Source organism: Ranitomeya imitator, chromosome 1 (genome assembly GCF_032444005.1).
Source record: "Ranitomeya imitator isolate aRanImi1 chromosome 1, aRanImi1.pri, whole genome shotgun sequence".
NCBI lineage: Eukaryota > Metazoa > Chordata > Amphibia > Anura > Dendrobatidae > Ranitomeya > Ranitomeya imitator.
Window position 1 is genome coordinate 984,822,509 of NC_091282.1, and position 14,973 is coordinate 984,837,481.

The window sequence follows — 14,973 nt, forward strand, 5'->3', positions numbered from 1 at the left end:
CATGCTACATGTACATTTGTTGACAAATCCATTCTAAGCAGCGTTGATAGTGGACTGTATTTCTGTTATTGGATTTTCTCCCCTTATAAATGGGAGCATTTATACAATAATTCAGGCAATGTTGCCCTATATGACGGCCAATAAAATTATATTAGGTTGTGGTGTAATAATACATCCTTAAAACTATTAACGTGAAGTTTTGAGTGCTGGGGTCCAGATGGTAAGAACGTGTCGGAGAGTTGAAACGAGGGGACAAAAGTGTTCAACACGCACTGTTTCCCTCCAAGATAGACTTCTAGACTACTAATTCTGAACATTCATTTTGGTGACCACTGGGATCTCAGGACCCAGAACATCACAGAACAAAAAAGTTTTGTGAAAATGTAGTTACACTTTAATACGGGCAAGAGTTCTTTAATTTAATGTAACATTTTATTCTAGGAAACCTTATTTACCGCAAAAATAGTTTTTTCCTAAAACAAAAGTGTGACGCGTGAAATAAGTTCATACGGTTCAGATGGCTTACGGCCTGAGCAGCTAGAAACAGAAGATATTATTGGTGGTTTCGTAGCTGGGACGCCTGCTGCTCCTCTCCAGAGTTTTTCTAAAAGCTGAATAATAAAAGTACTGGCAAGCTCCTGTTGCATAAACCCCCCCAACTCCTCTCCTGTCTCTCCCTCCTCCCAAGATTGCCCTGCAAAGTAATTCCGAGCTGGGGGAGGGAGCCTAATGCTGAGAAATGACTGGCAGAGCTTGTCTAAGAAAATACCCAGGAACACTATACCACTTCTTATAGTCAATTCCCTTTCTGGCAATGTGCTTCCATGTAGCTTCCTGGGAAAATACAGAGTGCTCGCAGCAACATCACTAAGGAGCAGCAGAAGTAGGAGGAAGAAAAAGAGGGAGGTGTAGGAGGGCTTCACCTATATAAATAAATAAGTCCATTTTGACAGAACAAGTCCTGATGGTAAAGGGTTGGACCAGGATGAAGGACAGCCTGCTCAGTGCCCCAGGCTCCAGGAACCAGGCATGGATGACACAATTTTAGGATATCAAGAGGCAGCCATAAAGGGCTGGATGCAGCATCCCTATACTTACATCATGAATTTACAGTAGAGTGACTCCTAAGAGTTGGCCCTTGCGTTCTACTGCCAGTAATTGAATGAACAGTGAGGAGGCCCTGCCGGGGAGACACTGCGAACAGAGGACCTTTATCTGAGAGCCACTACTACCTGCTGGATCAGGGCCACCCTGCCAACAACAAGGGACTGGAGGTGGGGATGGCAGCAGGTAGTATCACCACCCTCCCACCAATGCCCGATGATGGGGGAAGCACTCCATTTCCACCAGGAAACTTTAAAGACCCCAAGAGACTCTACTGTAAGAATGGTGGATTCTTTCTAAGGATCAATTCAGATGGCAAGGTAGATGGATCTCGGGAGAAGAGTGACTCACACAGTAAGTATCTGGAATACTGGAGTATTTTTAAGGCTTTGTTTACACTCAATCATAGGAGCAGAAATCGAAAATATTGGCGTGCCGGATTAATCATATGACAATTACCAAAATCCCCAATTAGCCTACATTAAAAGGCTTTGAGCCAGTCCACTTGGTTACTCCAAGGTGCCTGTCATTTATGGAATGGCGGTATATGTTGTCCTAGACTTCCCATTAAATAGGACTAGATCTCCTATGGCAGGCCCCTGCAGTGTGAACAGAGATATAGAATGATGTATTTCTGATGTTGTTAAAAACTCTGTACATAAATAGTACAAGAATGAGAAAAGAATGACTGCTACCAGTAAATATCTATATAATTCTCAGCGACAGTGAAGGTGTGATGTTAGTTTGTGATTATTGTACCAACGAGTGTCCAATACTCTATTATCCCGTTCTGCTATACAAGTCATAGATGCTACGTGACAGCCACTAATAGCAGCCATTACTGCACGCTTGGGAGCTGCCGCATATCTAGTTACTAAATCTGCATTTGTATATCTACTGCTCTTTCCTGCTTCTATATCCATGTCATTCTTACTGTACAGTTCTGGAACTCTATTCATGCATCAGGTTGAGCAGGATGAACAGTGCTGTAAGTCCATTCAGATAATCCAATGCTAGAATCATCAGCAATCGATGTAAATGGTTAGATGTTATATAGCAGCAATAAATCCTGCATAGGGAAAGCTGTAACATAATGAATAGTCTTCAAAACCAAACATCTGGCATATAATGAAGCACAGGAGAGAGGATTCTGCCCCCGGGGATTACAATGTTTAGGGTGAATCTTTTTATTCCACGATGTTTGTTGTAGTTAATAAGGACCCTTAGCGCAGATTTTAATTGGGGGCTTCCTTCACAAAAAATGCAGCTTTTGTTTTTCACCTCTGACCTCGTGTGTATGTCATGTCTCTTTATATTATTATTATTATTATTATTTATTGTTATAGCGCCATTTATTCCATGGCGCTTTACATGTGAGGAGGGGTATATATAATAAAAACAAGTACAATAATCTTAAACAATACAAGTCATAACTGGTACAGGAGGAGTGAGGACCCTGCCCGCGAAGGCTCACAATCTACAAGGGATGGGTGAGAATACAGTAGGTGAGGATAGAGCTGGTCATGCAGCGGTTTGGTCGATCGGTGGTTACTGCAGGTTGTAGGATTGTCGGAAGAGTTGGGTCTACAGGTTCTTTTTGAAGGTTTCCACAGTAGGCGAGAGTCTGATGTGTTGTGGTAGAGGGTTCCAGAGTAGGGGTGATACGCGAGAGAAATCTTGTATACAATTGTGGGAAGAGAAGATAAGAGGGGAGTAGAGAAGGAGATCTTGTGAGGATCGGAGGTTGCGGGTAGGAAAGTACCGGGAGACGAGGTCACAGATGTATGGAGGAGACAGGTTGTGGATGGCTTTGTACGTCATGGTTAGGGTTTTGTAGTGGAGTCTCTGGGCAATGGGGAGCCAGTGAAGGGATTGACAGAGGGGAGAGGCCGGGGAATAGTGGGGGGACAGGTGGATTAGTCGGGCAGCAGAGTTTAGAATAGATTGGATGGGTGCAAGAGTGTTAGAGGGGAGGCCACAGAACAGGAGGTTGCAGTAGTCAAGGCGAGAGATGATGAGGGCATGGACTAAGGTTTTTGCAGATTCTTGGTTGAGGAATGAACGGATTCGTGAAATATTTTTGAGTTGAAGTCGGCAGGAAGTGGAAAGGGCTTGGATATGTGATTTGAAGGAGAGATCAGCGTCAAGGATTACCCCGAGGCAGCGAGCTTGTGGGACTGGGGAGAGTGGGCAGCTATTTACTGTAATGGATAGGTTCCGTGGGGGGGTCACGTGACATGGGGGAAAGATGATGAATTCTGTTTTGTCCATGTTAAGTTTGAGAAATCTAGCGGAGAAGAAGGATGAAATAGTGGACAGACATTGAGGGATTCTGGTTAGTAGGGAGGTGATATCTGGTCCAGAGATGTAGATCTGTGTGTCATCAGCATAGAGGTGATACTGAAAGCCATGAGATTCTAAGAGCTGTCCCAGGCCAAAGGTGTAAATGGAGAAGAGCAGCGGTCCAAGGACTGAGCCTTGTGGGACTCCGACAGATAGGGGGCGAGGTGAGGAGGTGGTGTGTGAGTGGGAGACGCTGAATGTCCGGTTTGTTAGGTATGATGAGATCCAGGATAGGGCCAAGTCTGTGATGCCAAGGGATGAGAGGGTCTGTAATAATAGGGAATGGTCCACTGTGTCAAAGGCAGCCGACAGGTCGAGGAGGAGGAGGACAGAGTAGTGTTGCTTGCTCTTGGCAGTTAAGAGGTCATTGGTGACCTTAGTTAGGGCAGTTTCAGTGGAATGGTGTGACCGGAAGCCAGATTGTAAACGGTCAAAGAGGGAGCAAGAAGAGAGATGGAAGGACAGTTCAAGGTAAACGTGTTGTTCCAGTAGTTTGGAGGCATAAGGGAGAAGTGATATAGGGCGATAGCTAGATACAGAGGATGGGTCAAGAGAAGGCTTTTTGAGGATAGGTGTGATGGAGGCATGTTTAAAGCTTGAGGGGAAAACACCAGTTGTTAGTGATAGGTTGAAGAGATGGGTTAGGGTTGGGATGAAGACTGTGGTGAGGTTTGGGATGAGGTGGGATGGGAGTGGGTCAAGTGCACAGGTGGTGAGGTGCGATCTTGAGAGTAGAGTGGAGAGATGATTTTCTGTAATGGTGGAGAAATTGGTTTTGGAGGTGGAGGGCTGGGAAGTCGGGAGGAAGGGCTCTGGAGGTTTTTGACCAAAACTGTCTCTGATGCTATCAATCTTCTGCTTGAAAAATGAGGCAAAGTCTTTAGCGGAGATAAGTGGGGAGGGAGGAGGTGCTGGGGGACGGAGGAGAGAATTGAAGGTGTTGAATAACTGTTTAGGGTTGTGAGAAAGAGAGGATATGAGAGATGAGATGCTTATATGCTCACTTCTCCACATAGTAGCTTCAGTATTTGGGCTCGTTCAGATGTCCGAGTTTTATTTATATTAGTGCTTTCCATGTTTTTCACGGATAGAACTCGTACCTGTGATAGTCTATGGAGCCATTCACATGTCCGATTTTTTCCTCGGACCGAGTAATTTGCAGAAAATCTGGGAGATATATCTGATTTTGATCTAAGGGTTGTGTCAAATTCAGCAATTCAAGTCAAAGAGTCCGTGAAAAAAATTGGACCACACTAGGGTGACATCCGAGCGCAGACTCTCATAATGGAGAAGGTGGAGAATTTTTTTTCATTTCTCTACGTATGAGAAAAACGAATGACCCTCATACCGCACTCTGATCAAAGTCTGTTCAGAATAATTGGTCCGTTTTTCTCGTACATAAAAAATGGCATCTGAATAGGGATGAAAATACTATTGCCATATTTTGCTACCCAAAAGGAGTAAGCAATCAATCCACAGCTGCTAATCAAATGAATGTCCATAATGAATCATCCAAAATTAGATCTACATTTTCTAGTAATTATAGAAAATCTGTCACCAAATTTCACAATACAAACTGCATTCATTTCTATATAGATCTCTTAGATCTAATGCAGTTGGTGTACTAATTTTAGAAATCCTTGACAGCATGGCTGTATAAGTCTTAGTAAACGTTTCTGTGCATAATATTAAAATGAGTAATTTATAAGTCCAGCTCATTGCTCATTTTAATTTGAGTAGTATATAGCCATTCCCACATTTGTAAAGTAAGTACACCAGCCTCATCAGGGCTCATATCTATTTAATAATGTGTGCAGTTTGAATTATACAGTCTGGTGACTGATCAGCTTTAGGGCTCGCTCACACTGGAATATAACATGGCCAAGTACTATCCGATGTTTTATTGGATAGTACTCGACCCACTTTTATTCTATGGGTAACTGTAGATCTGCGATTATTTTCTCAAGCTGATATGGCATGAAAAAACAATCACAGCATGCTGTGAGCGCATCTAATGTTCGGATCACAAGCACCCGTACAAGTCTACATCGGACTGCACTCGGATGTGATTGGAGTGCAGTATGATGTACACGCACAGAGACGATGGAGAAAGTAAGTTCTCCACCTTCTGCGCACTTGTGCTTCATTGAGAAAATCGGATCAAGTTGACACTCAGATCAAACACTGACAGAATTTGAGTTGGGTGTCATTACAATAATCCAACGGATTCTCTCGCATGACAGAATATACGGCCATGTGAGCGAATCATTAAGAAAACAAAATTACAAAGACTTTGAGCAGCAATGTAAAGAATCAAAATTATATATACAATTGTGTGAAAAAGTGTTTGCCCCCTTCCTGATTTCCTATTCTTTTTCATGTTTGTCACACTTCAAAGATTTCATATCACCAAACACATTTAAATATTAGATAAAGATAACACAAGTAAGCACGAAATGCAGTTTTAAATGAATGTCTTTATTATTAAGGGAAAAAAAAATCAAAACCAACAGGGCCCTGAGTGAAAAAAAAATGATTACTCCCCTCCTCTTTTAACCCCTTCATGACCCAGCCTATTTTGACCTTAAAGACCTTGCCGTTTTTTGCAATTCTGACCAGTGTCCCTTTATGAGGTAATAACTCAAGAACGCTTCAATGGATCCTAGCAGTTCTGAGATTGTTTTTTCGTGACATATTGGGCTTCGTGTTAGTGGTAAATTTAGGTCAATAAATTCTGTGTTTATTTGTGATAAAAACGGAAATTTGGCGAAAATTTTGAAAATTTCGCAATTTTCACATTTTGAATTTTTATTCTGTTAAACCAGAGAGTTATGTGACACAAAATAGTTAATAAATAACATTTCCCACACGTCTACTTTACATCAGCACAATTTTGGAAACAAAATTTTTTTTTGCTAGGAAGTTATAAGGGTTAAAATTTGACCAGCGATTTCTCATTTTTACAACGAAATTTACAAAACCATTTTTTTGAGGGACCACCTCACATTTGAAGTCAGTTTGAGGGGTCTATATGGCTGAAAATACCCAAAAGTGACACCATTCTAAAAACTGCACCCCTCAAGGTACTCAAAACCACATTCAAGAAGTTTATTAACCCTTTAGGTGCTTCACAGCAGCAGAAGCAACATGGAAGGAAAAAATGAACATTTAACTTTTTAGTCACAAAAATGATTTTTCAGCAACAATTTTTTTATTTTCCCAATGGTAAAAGGAGAAACTGAACAACGAAAGTTGTTGTCCAATTTGTCCTGAGTACGCTGATACCTCATATGTGGGGGTAAACCACTGTTTGGGCGCACGGCAGGGCTTGGAAGGGAAGGAGCGCCATTTGACTTTTTGAATGAAAAATTGGCTGCACTCTTTAGCGGACACCATGTCACGTTTGGAGAGACCCTGTGTGCCTAAATATTGGAGCTCCCCCACAAGTGACCCCATTTTGGAAACTAGACGCCCCAAGGAACTTATCTAGATGCATAGTGAGCCCTTTAAACCCCCAGGTGCTTCACAAATTGATCCATAAAAATGAAAAAGTACTTTTTTTTTTCAAAAAAAAATTATTTTAGCCTCAATTTTTTCATTTTCACATGGACAACAGGATAAAATGGATCCTAAAATTTGTTGGGCAATTTCTCCTGAGTACACCGATACCTCACATGTGGGGGTAAACCACTGTTTGGGCACATGGTAAGGCTCGGAAGGGAAGGAGCGCCATTTGACTTTTTGAATGAAAAATTATCTCCATCGTTAGCGGACACCATGTCGCGTTTGGAGAGACCCTGTGTGCCTAAACATTGGAGCTCCCCCACAAGTGACCCTATTTTGGAAACTGGACCCCCCAAGGAACTTATCTAGATTCCTAGTGAGCCCTTTAAACCCCCAGGTGCTTCACAAATTGATCTGTAAAAATGAAAAAGTACTTTTTTTCACAAAAAAATTCTTTTCGCCTCAATTTTTTCATTTTCACATGGGCAATAGGATAAAATGGATCCTAAAATTTGTTGAGCAATTTCTCCCGAGTACGCCGATACCTCATATGTGGGGGTAAACCACTGTTTGGGCACACGGCAGGGCTCGGAAGGGAAGGCGCGCCTTTTGACTTTTTGAATGGAAAATTAGCTCCAATTGTTAGCGGACACCATGTCGCGTTTGGAGAGCCCCTGTGTGCCTAAACATTGGAGCTCCCCCACAAGTGACCCCATTTTGGAAACTAGACCCCCCAAGGAACTTATCTAGATGCATACTGAGCACTTTAAACCCCCAGGTGCTTCACAGAAGTTTATAATGCAGAGCCATGAAAATCAAAAATAATTTTTCTTTTCTCAAAAATGATTTTTTAGCCTGGAATTTCCTATTTTGCCAATGGTAATAGGAGAAACTGGACAACAAATGTTGTTGTCCAGTTTGTCCTGAATACGCAGATACCCCATAAGTGGGGGTAAACCACTGTTTGGGCGCACGGCAGGGCTCAGAAGGGAAGGCACGCCATTTGGCTTTTTAAATGGAAAATTAGCTCCAATCATTAGCGGACACCATGTCGCGTTTGGAGAGCCCCTGTGTGCCTAAACATTGGAGATCCCCCACAAATGACCCCATTTTGGAAACTAGACCCCCAAAGGAACTAATCTAGATGTGTGGTGAGCACTTTGAACCCTCAAGTGCTTCACAGAAGTTTATAACGCAGAGCCATGAAAATAAAATAAAAAAATTCTTTTCTCAAAAATGATTTTTTAGCCCGCAATTTTTTATTTTCCCAAGGGTAACAGGAGAAATTTGACACCAAAAGTTGTTATCCAGTTTCTCCTGAGTACGCCGATACCCCATATGTGGGGGTAAACCACTGTTTAGGCACATGCTGGGGCTCGGAAGTGAAGTAGTGACGTTTTGAAATGCAGACTTTGATGGAATGCTCTGCGGGCGTCACGTTGCGTTTGCAGAGCCCCTGATGTGGCTAAACAGTAGAAACCCCCCACAAGTGACCCCATTTTGGAAACTAGACCCCCCAAGGAACTTATCTAGATGTGAGGTGAGCACTTTGAACCCCCAAGTGCTTCACAGAAGTTTATAACGCAGAGCCGTGAAAATAATAAATACGTTTTCTTTCCTCAAAAATAATTTTTTAGCTCAGAATTTTTATATTTTCCCAAGGGTTACAGGAGAAATTGGACCCCAATAGTTGTTGTCCAGTTTCTCCTGAGTACGCTGATACCCCATGTGTGGGGGTAAACCACTGTTTGGGCACACGTCGGGGCTCAGAAGGGAAGTAGTGACTTTTGAAATGCAGACTTTGATGGAATGGTCTGCGGACGTCACGTTGCGTTTGCAGAGCCCCTGGTGTGCCCAAACAGTAGAAACCCCCCACAAGTGACCCCATTTTGGAAACTAGACCCCCCAAAGAACTTATCTAGATATGTGGTGAGCACTTTGAACCCCCAAGTGCTTCACAGACGTTTACAACGCAGAGCCGTGAAAATAAAAAATCATTTTTCTTTCCTCAAAAATGATGTTTTAGCAAGCAATTTTTTATTTTCTCAAGGGTAACAGGAGAAATTGGACCCCAATAATTGTTGCGCAGTTTGTCCTGAGTATGCTGGTACCCCATATGTGGGGGTAAACCACTGTTTGGGCGCACGTCGGGGCTCGGAAGTGAGGGAGCACCATTTGACCTTTTGAATACAAGATTGGCTGGAATCAATGGTGGCGCCATGTTGCGTTTGGAGACCCCCTGATGTGCCTAAACAGTGGAAACCCCTCAATTCTAACTCCAACACTATCCCCAACACACCCCTAACCCTAATCCCAACTGTAGCCGTAACCCTAATGACAACCCTAACCCCAACACACCCCTAACCACAACCCTAACCCCAACACACCCCTAACCCTAACCACAACCCTAATTCCAACCCTAACCCTAAGGCTATGTGCCAATGTTGCGGATTCGTATGAGATTTTTCAGCACCATTTTTGAAAAATCCGCGGGTAAAAGGCACTGCGTTTTACCTGCGGATTTACCGCAGATTGCCAGTGTTTTTTGTGCGGATTTCACCTGCGGATTCCTATTGAGGAACAGGTGTAAAACGCTGCGGAATCCGCACAAAGAATTGACATGCTGCGGAAAATACAACGCAGTGTTTCCGCGTGGTATTTTCCGCACCATGGGCACAGCGGATTTGGTTTTCCATATGTTTACATGGTACTGTAAACCTGATGGAACACTGCTGCGGATCCGCAGCCAAATCCGCACCGTGTGCACATAGCCTAATTCTAAAGGTATGTGCACACGCTGCGGAAAAAGCTGCGGATCCGCAGCAGTTTCCCATGAGTTTACAGTTCAATATAAAACTATGGGAAACAAAAATCGCTGTACACATGCTGCAGAAAAACTGCACGGAAACGCAGAAGTTTACATTCCGCAGCATGTCACTTCTTTCTGCGGATTCCGCAGCGGTTTTACAACTGCTCCAATAGAAAATCGCAGTTGTTAAACCGCAGTGAAATGCACAGAAAAACCGCGGTAAATCCGCGATAAATCCACAGCGGATTAGCACTGCGGATTTATCAAATCCTCTGCGGAAAAATCCGCAGAGGACCAGAATACGTGTGCACATTCCTAACCCTAACCCTACCCCTAACTCTAACCCTAGTTCTTACCCCAACATTAGTGGAACAAAAAAAAAAAATTCTTTATTTTTTTTTTATTGTCCCTACCTATGGGGGTGACAAAGGGAGGGGGGGGCATTTACTATTTTTTTTATTTTGATCACTGAGATAGGTTATATCTCAGTGATCAAAACTCACTTTGGAACGAATCTGCCGGCCGGCCGATTCGGCGGGCGCACTGCACATGCGCCCGCCATTTTGGAAGATGGCGGCGCCCAGGAAAGAAGACGGACGGACCCCGGGAGGCTAGGTAAGTATAAGGGGGGAGATCAGAGCACGGGGGGGGGGGGGGGCGTCGGAGCACGGGGGGGGTGGATCGGAACACGGGGGGGGTGGATTGGAGCACGGGGGGGTGGATCGAAACACGGGGTGGGGGATTGGAGCACGGGGTGGGGGATCGCTGTGCGGGGGGGTGGATCGGAGCACGGGAGGGGGGATCGCAGTGCGGGGGGGTGGATCGGAGTGCGGGGGGTTTGATTGGAGCACGGGGGGTGTGATTGGAGCACGGGGGGAGCGGACAGGAGGACGGGGGAGCGGAGCACAGGACGGAGGGGAGCAGACCACAGATCGGGGGGCTGGGGGGGCGATCGGTGGGGTGGGTGCACATAAGTGTTTCCAGCCATGGCCGATGATATTGCAGCATCGGCCATGGCTGGATTGTAATATTTCACCAGTTTTTTAGGTGAAATATTACAAATCGCTCTGATTGGCAGTTTCACTTTCAACAGCCAATCAGAGCGATCGTAGCCATGGGGGGGTGAAGCCACCCCCCCTGGGCTAAACTACCACTCCCCCTGTCCCTGCAGGCCGGGTGAAATGGGAGTTAACCCTTTCACCCAATCTGCAGGGACGCGATCATTCTGTGACACAGCATATGCGTCACAGGTCGGATTGGCACCGACTTTCATGACGCATACGCTGTGTCACAGGTCGGGAAGGGGTTAAAACATAAATTCACTGTGGTTTATTACATCCTTGGGAAGCTGAGTTCAAATTCCCTAGCCATAAGCAAGCCTGATTACTGCCACACCTGTTCTCAATCAAGAAATCACTTAAATAGGACCTGCCTGAAAAGTGAAGTAGACCAAAGGATTCTCAAAAGCTAGACATTATGCCGCGATCCAAAGAAATTCTGGAACAATTGAGAAACAAAGTAATTGAGATCTATCAGTCTGGAAAAGGTTATAAAGCCATTTCTGCAGCTTTGGAACTCCAGCAAACCACAGTGAGAGCCATTATCCACAAATGGTGAAAACATAGTACAGTGGTGAACCTACCCAGTAATTGCAGAGTTCCAAGACAAAAACTACTGCTGAGCAATAAGGACATAAAAGCTCTTCTCAGTTTTGCCAGAAAACATCTTGATGATCCCCAGGACTTTTGGAAGAATACTCTGTGGACTAATGAGAAAAAAGTTGAACTTTTTGGAAGGTCTATGTCCCATTACATTTGGTGTAGAAGTAACAGCATTTCAGAAATGGAATATCACACAAAAGTGAAATATGGTGGTGGTATTGTTATGGTCTGGGGCTGTTTTGCTGCTTCAGGACCTGGAAATCTTGCTGTGGTAAATGGAACCATGAATTCTGCTATCTACTAAAAAATCCTGAAGGAGAATGTCTGGCCATCTATTTGTGACCTAAAGCTGAAGCGCTCTTGAGTTATGCAGCAGGACAATGATCCAAAACACACTTGCAAGTCCATCTCTGAATGGCTTAAGGAAAATAAAGTTAAGACTTTGGAGTGGCCTAGTCAAAGTCCAGACCTTAAAGGGACACTGTCACCTGAATTTGGAGGGAACAATCTTCAGCCATGGAGGCGGGGTTTTTGGGTGTTTGATTCACCCTTTCCTTACCCGCTGGCTGCATGCTGGCTGCAATCTTGCCTTGTGCAGGCGTGTACTACGGAGGACAGAGAATGAACTTCAATCCAATATTGCAGCCAGCATGCAGCCAGCGGGTAAGGAAAGGGTGAATCAAACACCCAAAAACCCCGCCTCCATGGCTGAAGATTGTTCCCTCCAAATTCAGGTGACAGTGTCCCTTTAATCCGATTGAGATGCTGTGGCATGACCTTAAAAAGAAGATTCATGCTCAGAAACCCTCTAAGATGGCTGAATTACAACAATTCTGCAGAGATGAGTGGGACATAATTCCTCCACTGCGTTGTAAAAGACTCATTGCCAGTTATCGCAAACGCTTGATTGCAGTTGTTGCTGCTAAGGCCCAACCAGTTATTAGGTTTACGGGGCAATCACATTTTCACACAGGGCCCTATAGGTTTGAATTTCTTTTTACCTTAATAATAAAGGCCCCCATTTAAAAACTGCATTTTGTGTTTTCTTTGTCTAATATTTAAATATGTTTGGTGATCTGAAACACTTAAGTGTGACAAACGTGCAAAAGAATATGAAATCAGGAAGGGGGCAAACACTTTTTCCACACCCCATTTTCAGTCATTCTTACATTATATTACACATGTCTAGTTTAGTATCTGTATGTTAGTAACATACCCCTGGACCTTCCCACTGTGATCAGTATACGTGCTCTTACAATTCCTTATAAAAAAGAGTTAATATATTTAAATGTTGTATGTATATTTAATGACTAATAATTAAAACACTCAGATCAAACCAATTTAATAAAATGTATGTCATCTGGCACAGTAGGGGTGCCAGCTGGTTAGCCTGCAAGGGACAGACTGCCAACAGCAGAGGATAAAACAACGTTTGTACTGTCAGCATTTTTCTATAACAATAACCCTCCATCAGTACTGCAATAACGATGTAAAGCCGGACACTATCATATTGTAACCTCATTTCACTTTCTGTCTGGTTACAAATTCCACAATTCATCTGAATGTGCCTTATAGAATAAAAAAACATTTAGAATTGCGAGTCCTCAGTGGTTGATACCTTTTAATGGCTAACTGAAAAGATGGTAACAAATTGCAAGCTTTCGAGACTACTCAGGTCTCTTCATCAGGATGACCTGTGTAGTCTCGAAAGCTTGAAATTTGTTACCATCTTTTCAGTTAGCCATTAAAAGGTATCAACCACTGAGGACTCGCAATTCTAAATGTTTTTCTATCTGGCTAACACGGTACCAAGATATACATCTTTCCTGTACCTTATAAAATAATTAATTTTTCTTGTAGTGGTTGCAGGGAAAATATGTTGCCAGCTGCAAATACCCCCAGCCTTTCCTCTGGTCAGCAGGATCACACAATCCATTATCCCTATGCAACCTGGTAATGGAATATATTTGGGTGTCTGAGTCCTATTGCTGATTGTCGGGTTATTAAAGCTTACCATGATGTTTTATTTATGGGGACAAGAGTCTACCTCTCCTTTCCACTTCTGGATACAATGACTTAGATGGGATGGATTTTGATCTGTTGATCCTTTTTTTTTTTTCCTGGCAGCTCGCTACCCTAGCTGTATCATTTACCTCTTGCTTCCCCCATAGCTGTTTGATGACAATCATTTTGCTGTGTACGGGCAGCTTTAGACTGGGAACACAAGCCAACTTTGGCCATGACACAACACGAAACCAAAGATCACAGTATGACAGTGCTTATTGGACAATACGGAAAATAATACACAAGGGAGGGCAAAAAAAACACGTAGAGTATATAGCTCAGTTAAAACATGTCACACGTACCAGTCGTTATTTCATGTAAGTGTGTTTTCTATTCATTATATTGCCTGTTTTGAATGAGGAAAAAATCCATCCAAATTTATTGTATAAAGCCAGCGCAGCGATCTATATATGTACGATTGTGTGAATGATACCACTGTACTAGGGTACACGCACCTAGCCAGCCATACCACTCATTACTACATATTACTTCGGTATGTAAAAATGAGATGATTTGTTCCCTTTACATGTTAATGCAATGGCATTCATTTCTTACAGAAGATATGATCTCTCATGTCTCAAGTTCGGCGGCCTGAGAACTGAGGAGAATTACATCACTCGTAGTGAGCATATCATCAGAGGTCAGCATCCATGCAGCAGGCCTCCCAGGAATTTCTTTGGTACAGTTCCAAGGAACACAACTCACGCAAAACATTGACTGACATTATTATCACATGCCTTTAAAGATATCTTCATTTTTCTAAAGCAAATGGTACATATCAGTATGAAAAATGCATTTATAAATATAAAAGGCTGGAAAAGTTGCAGCTGTTTGATAAATAAGGCCCGAGCCACAATGTAATCCAATATTTATAAAAGAATCATAACACTAAACTCCATGTGAAATGTAAATCTACCTGTCTAACGTAAAGCGTGTCAGGATTTTTATATGTCCAATAGAAAGATAATATATATCGGAGCTCCACAAAAATTATATCACATCCACTTTGATGGTGCTCAGAAAATAATATGCAGATAGACCATTATATTACTTTTGGATTTTTTATATGCAACAGTAAAAAAGAATCCATTTACATCAGAGACCCCAAAGATTAGTAACAGTCCACTATATAGCTAAAGTGCCTGTGAAACGCCCGCTAGGACCGTGGGGTACTCGGGCTGGGTCGGACAGTTCTTAAATGGTATGTGGTCACGGCAGTAGTGACCCGGTCCGTGGCCCTGGGTGTCCAAGTTAAAGGGAAGGTCTTCAAAGGGGTTGTTTTGAATAAAGAATGTTCATGACGCCACCTGTGGTATTCAGTCAGGGATGACCAACGCTGCTTAACCCCTTAGTGACAGAGCCAATTTGGTACTTAATGACCGGGCCAATTTTTGCAATTCTGACCACTGTCACTTTATGAGGTTATAACTCTGGAACGCTTCAATGGATCCCGCTGATTCTGAGATTGTTTTTTCATGACATATTGTA

At 43.1% G+C, this 14,973-nt stretch overlaps 1 protein-coding gene across 1 annotated transcript in view; it reads left to right on the forward strand.

Moving 5' to 3' along the window:
* The first annotated feature begins 726 nt into the window (after window positions 1–726).
* Window positions 727–14,973, forward strand: part of FGF2 (fibroblast growth factor 2) — a 99,755-nt gene continuing 85,508 nt past the window's right edge. The window contains exon 1 of the mRNA XM_069743921.1: window positions 727–1,458. Within this exon, the coding sequence (XP_069600022.1) occupies window positions 1,281–1,458 (178 nt within the window). The 5' untranslated portion in view covers window positions 727–1,280. The remainder of the gene's footprint in view (window positions 1,459–14,973) is intronic.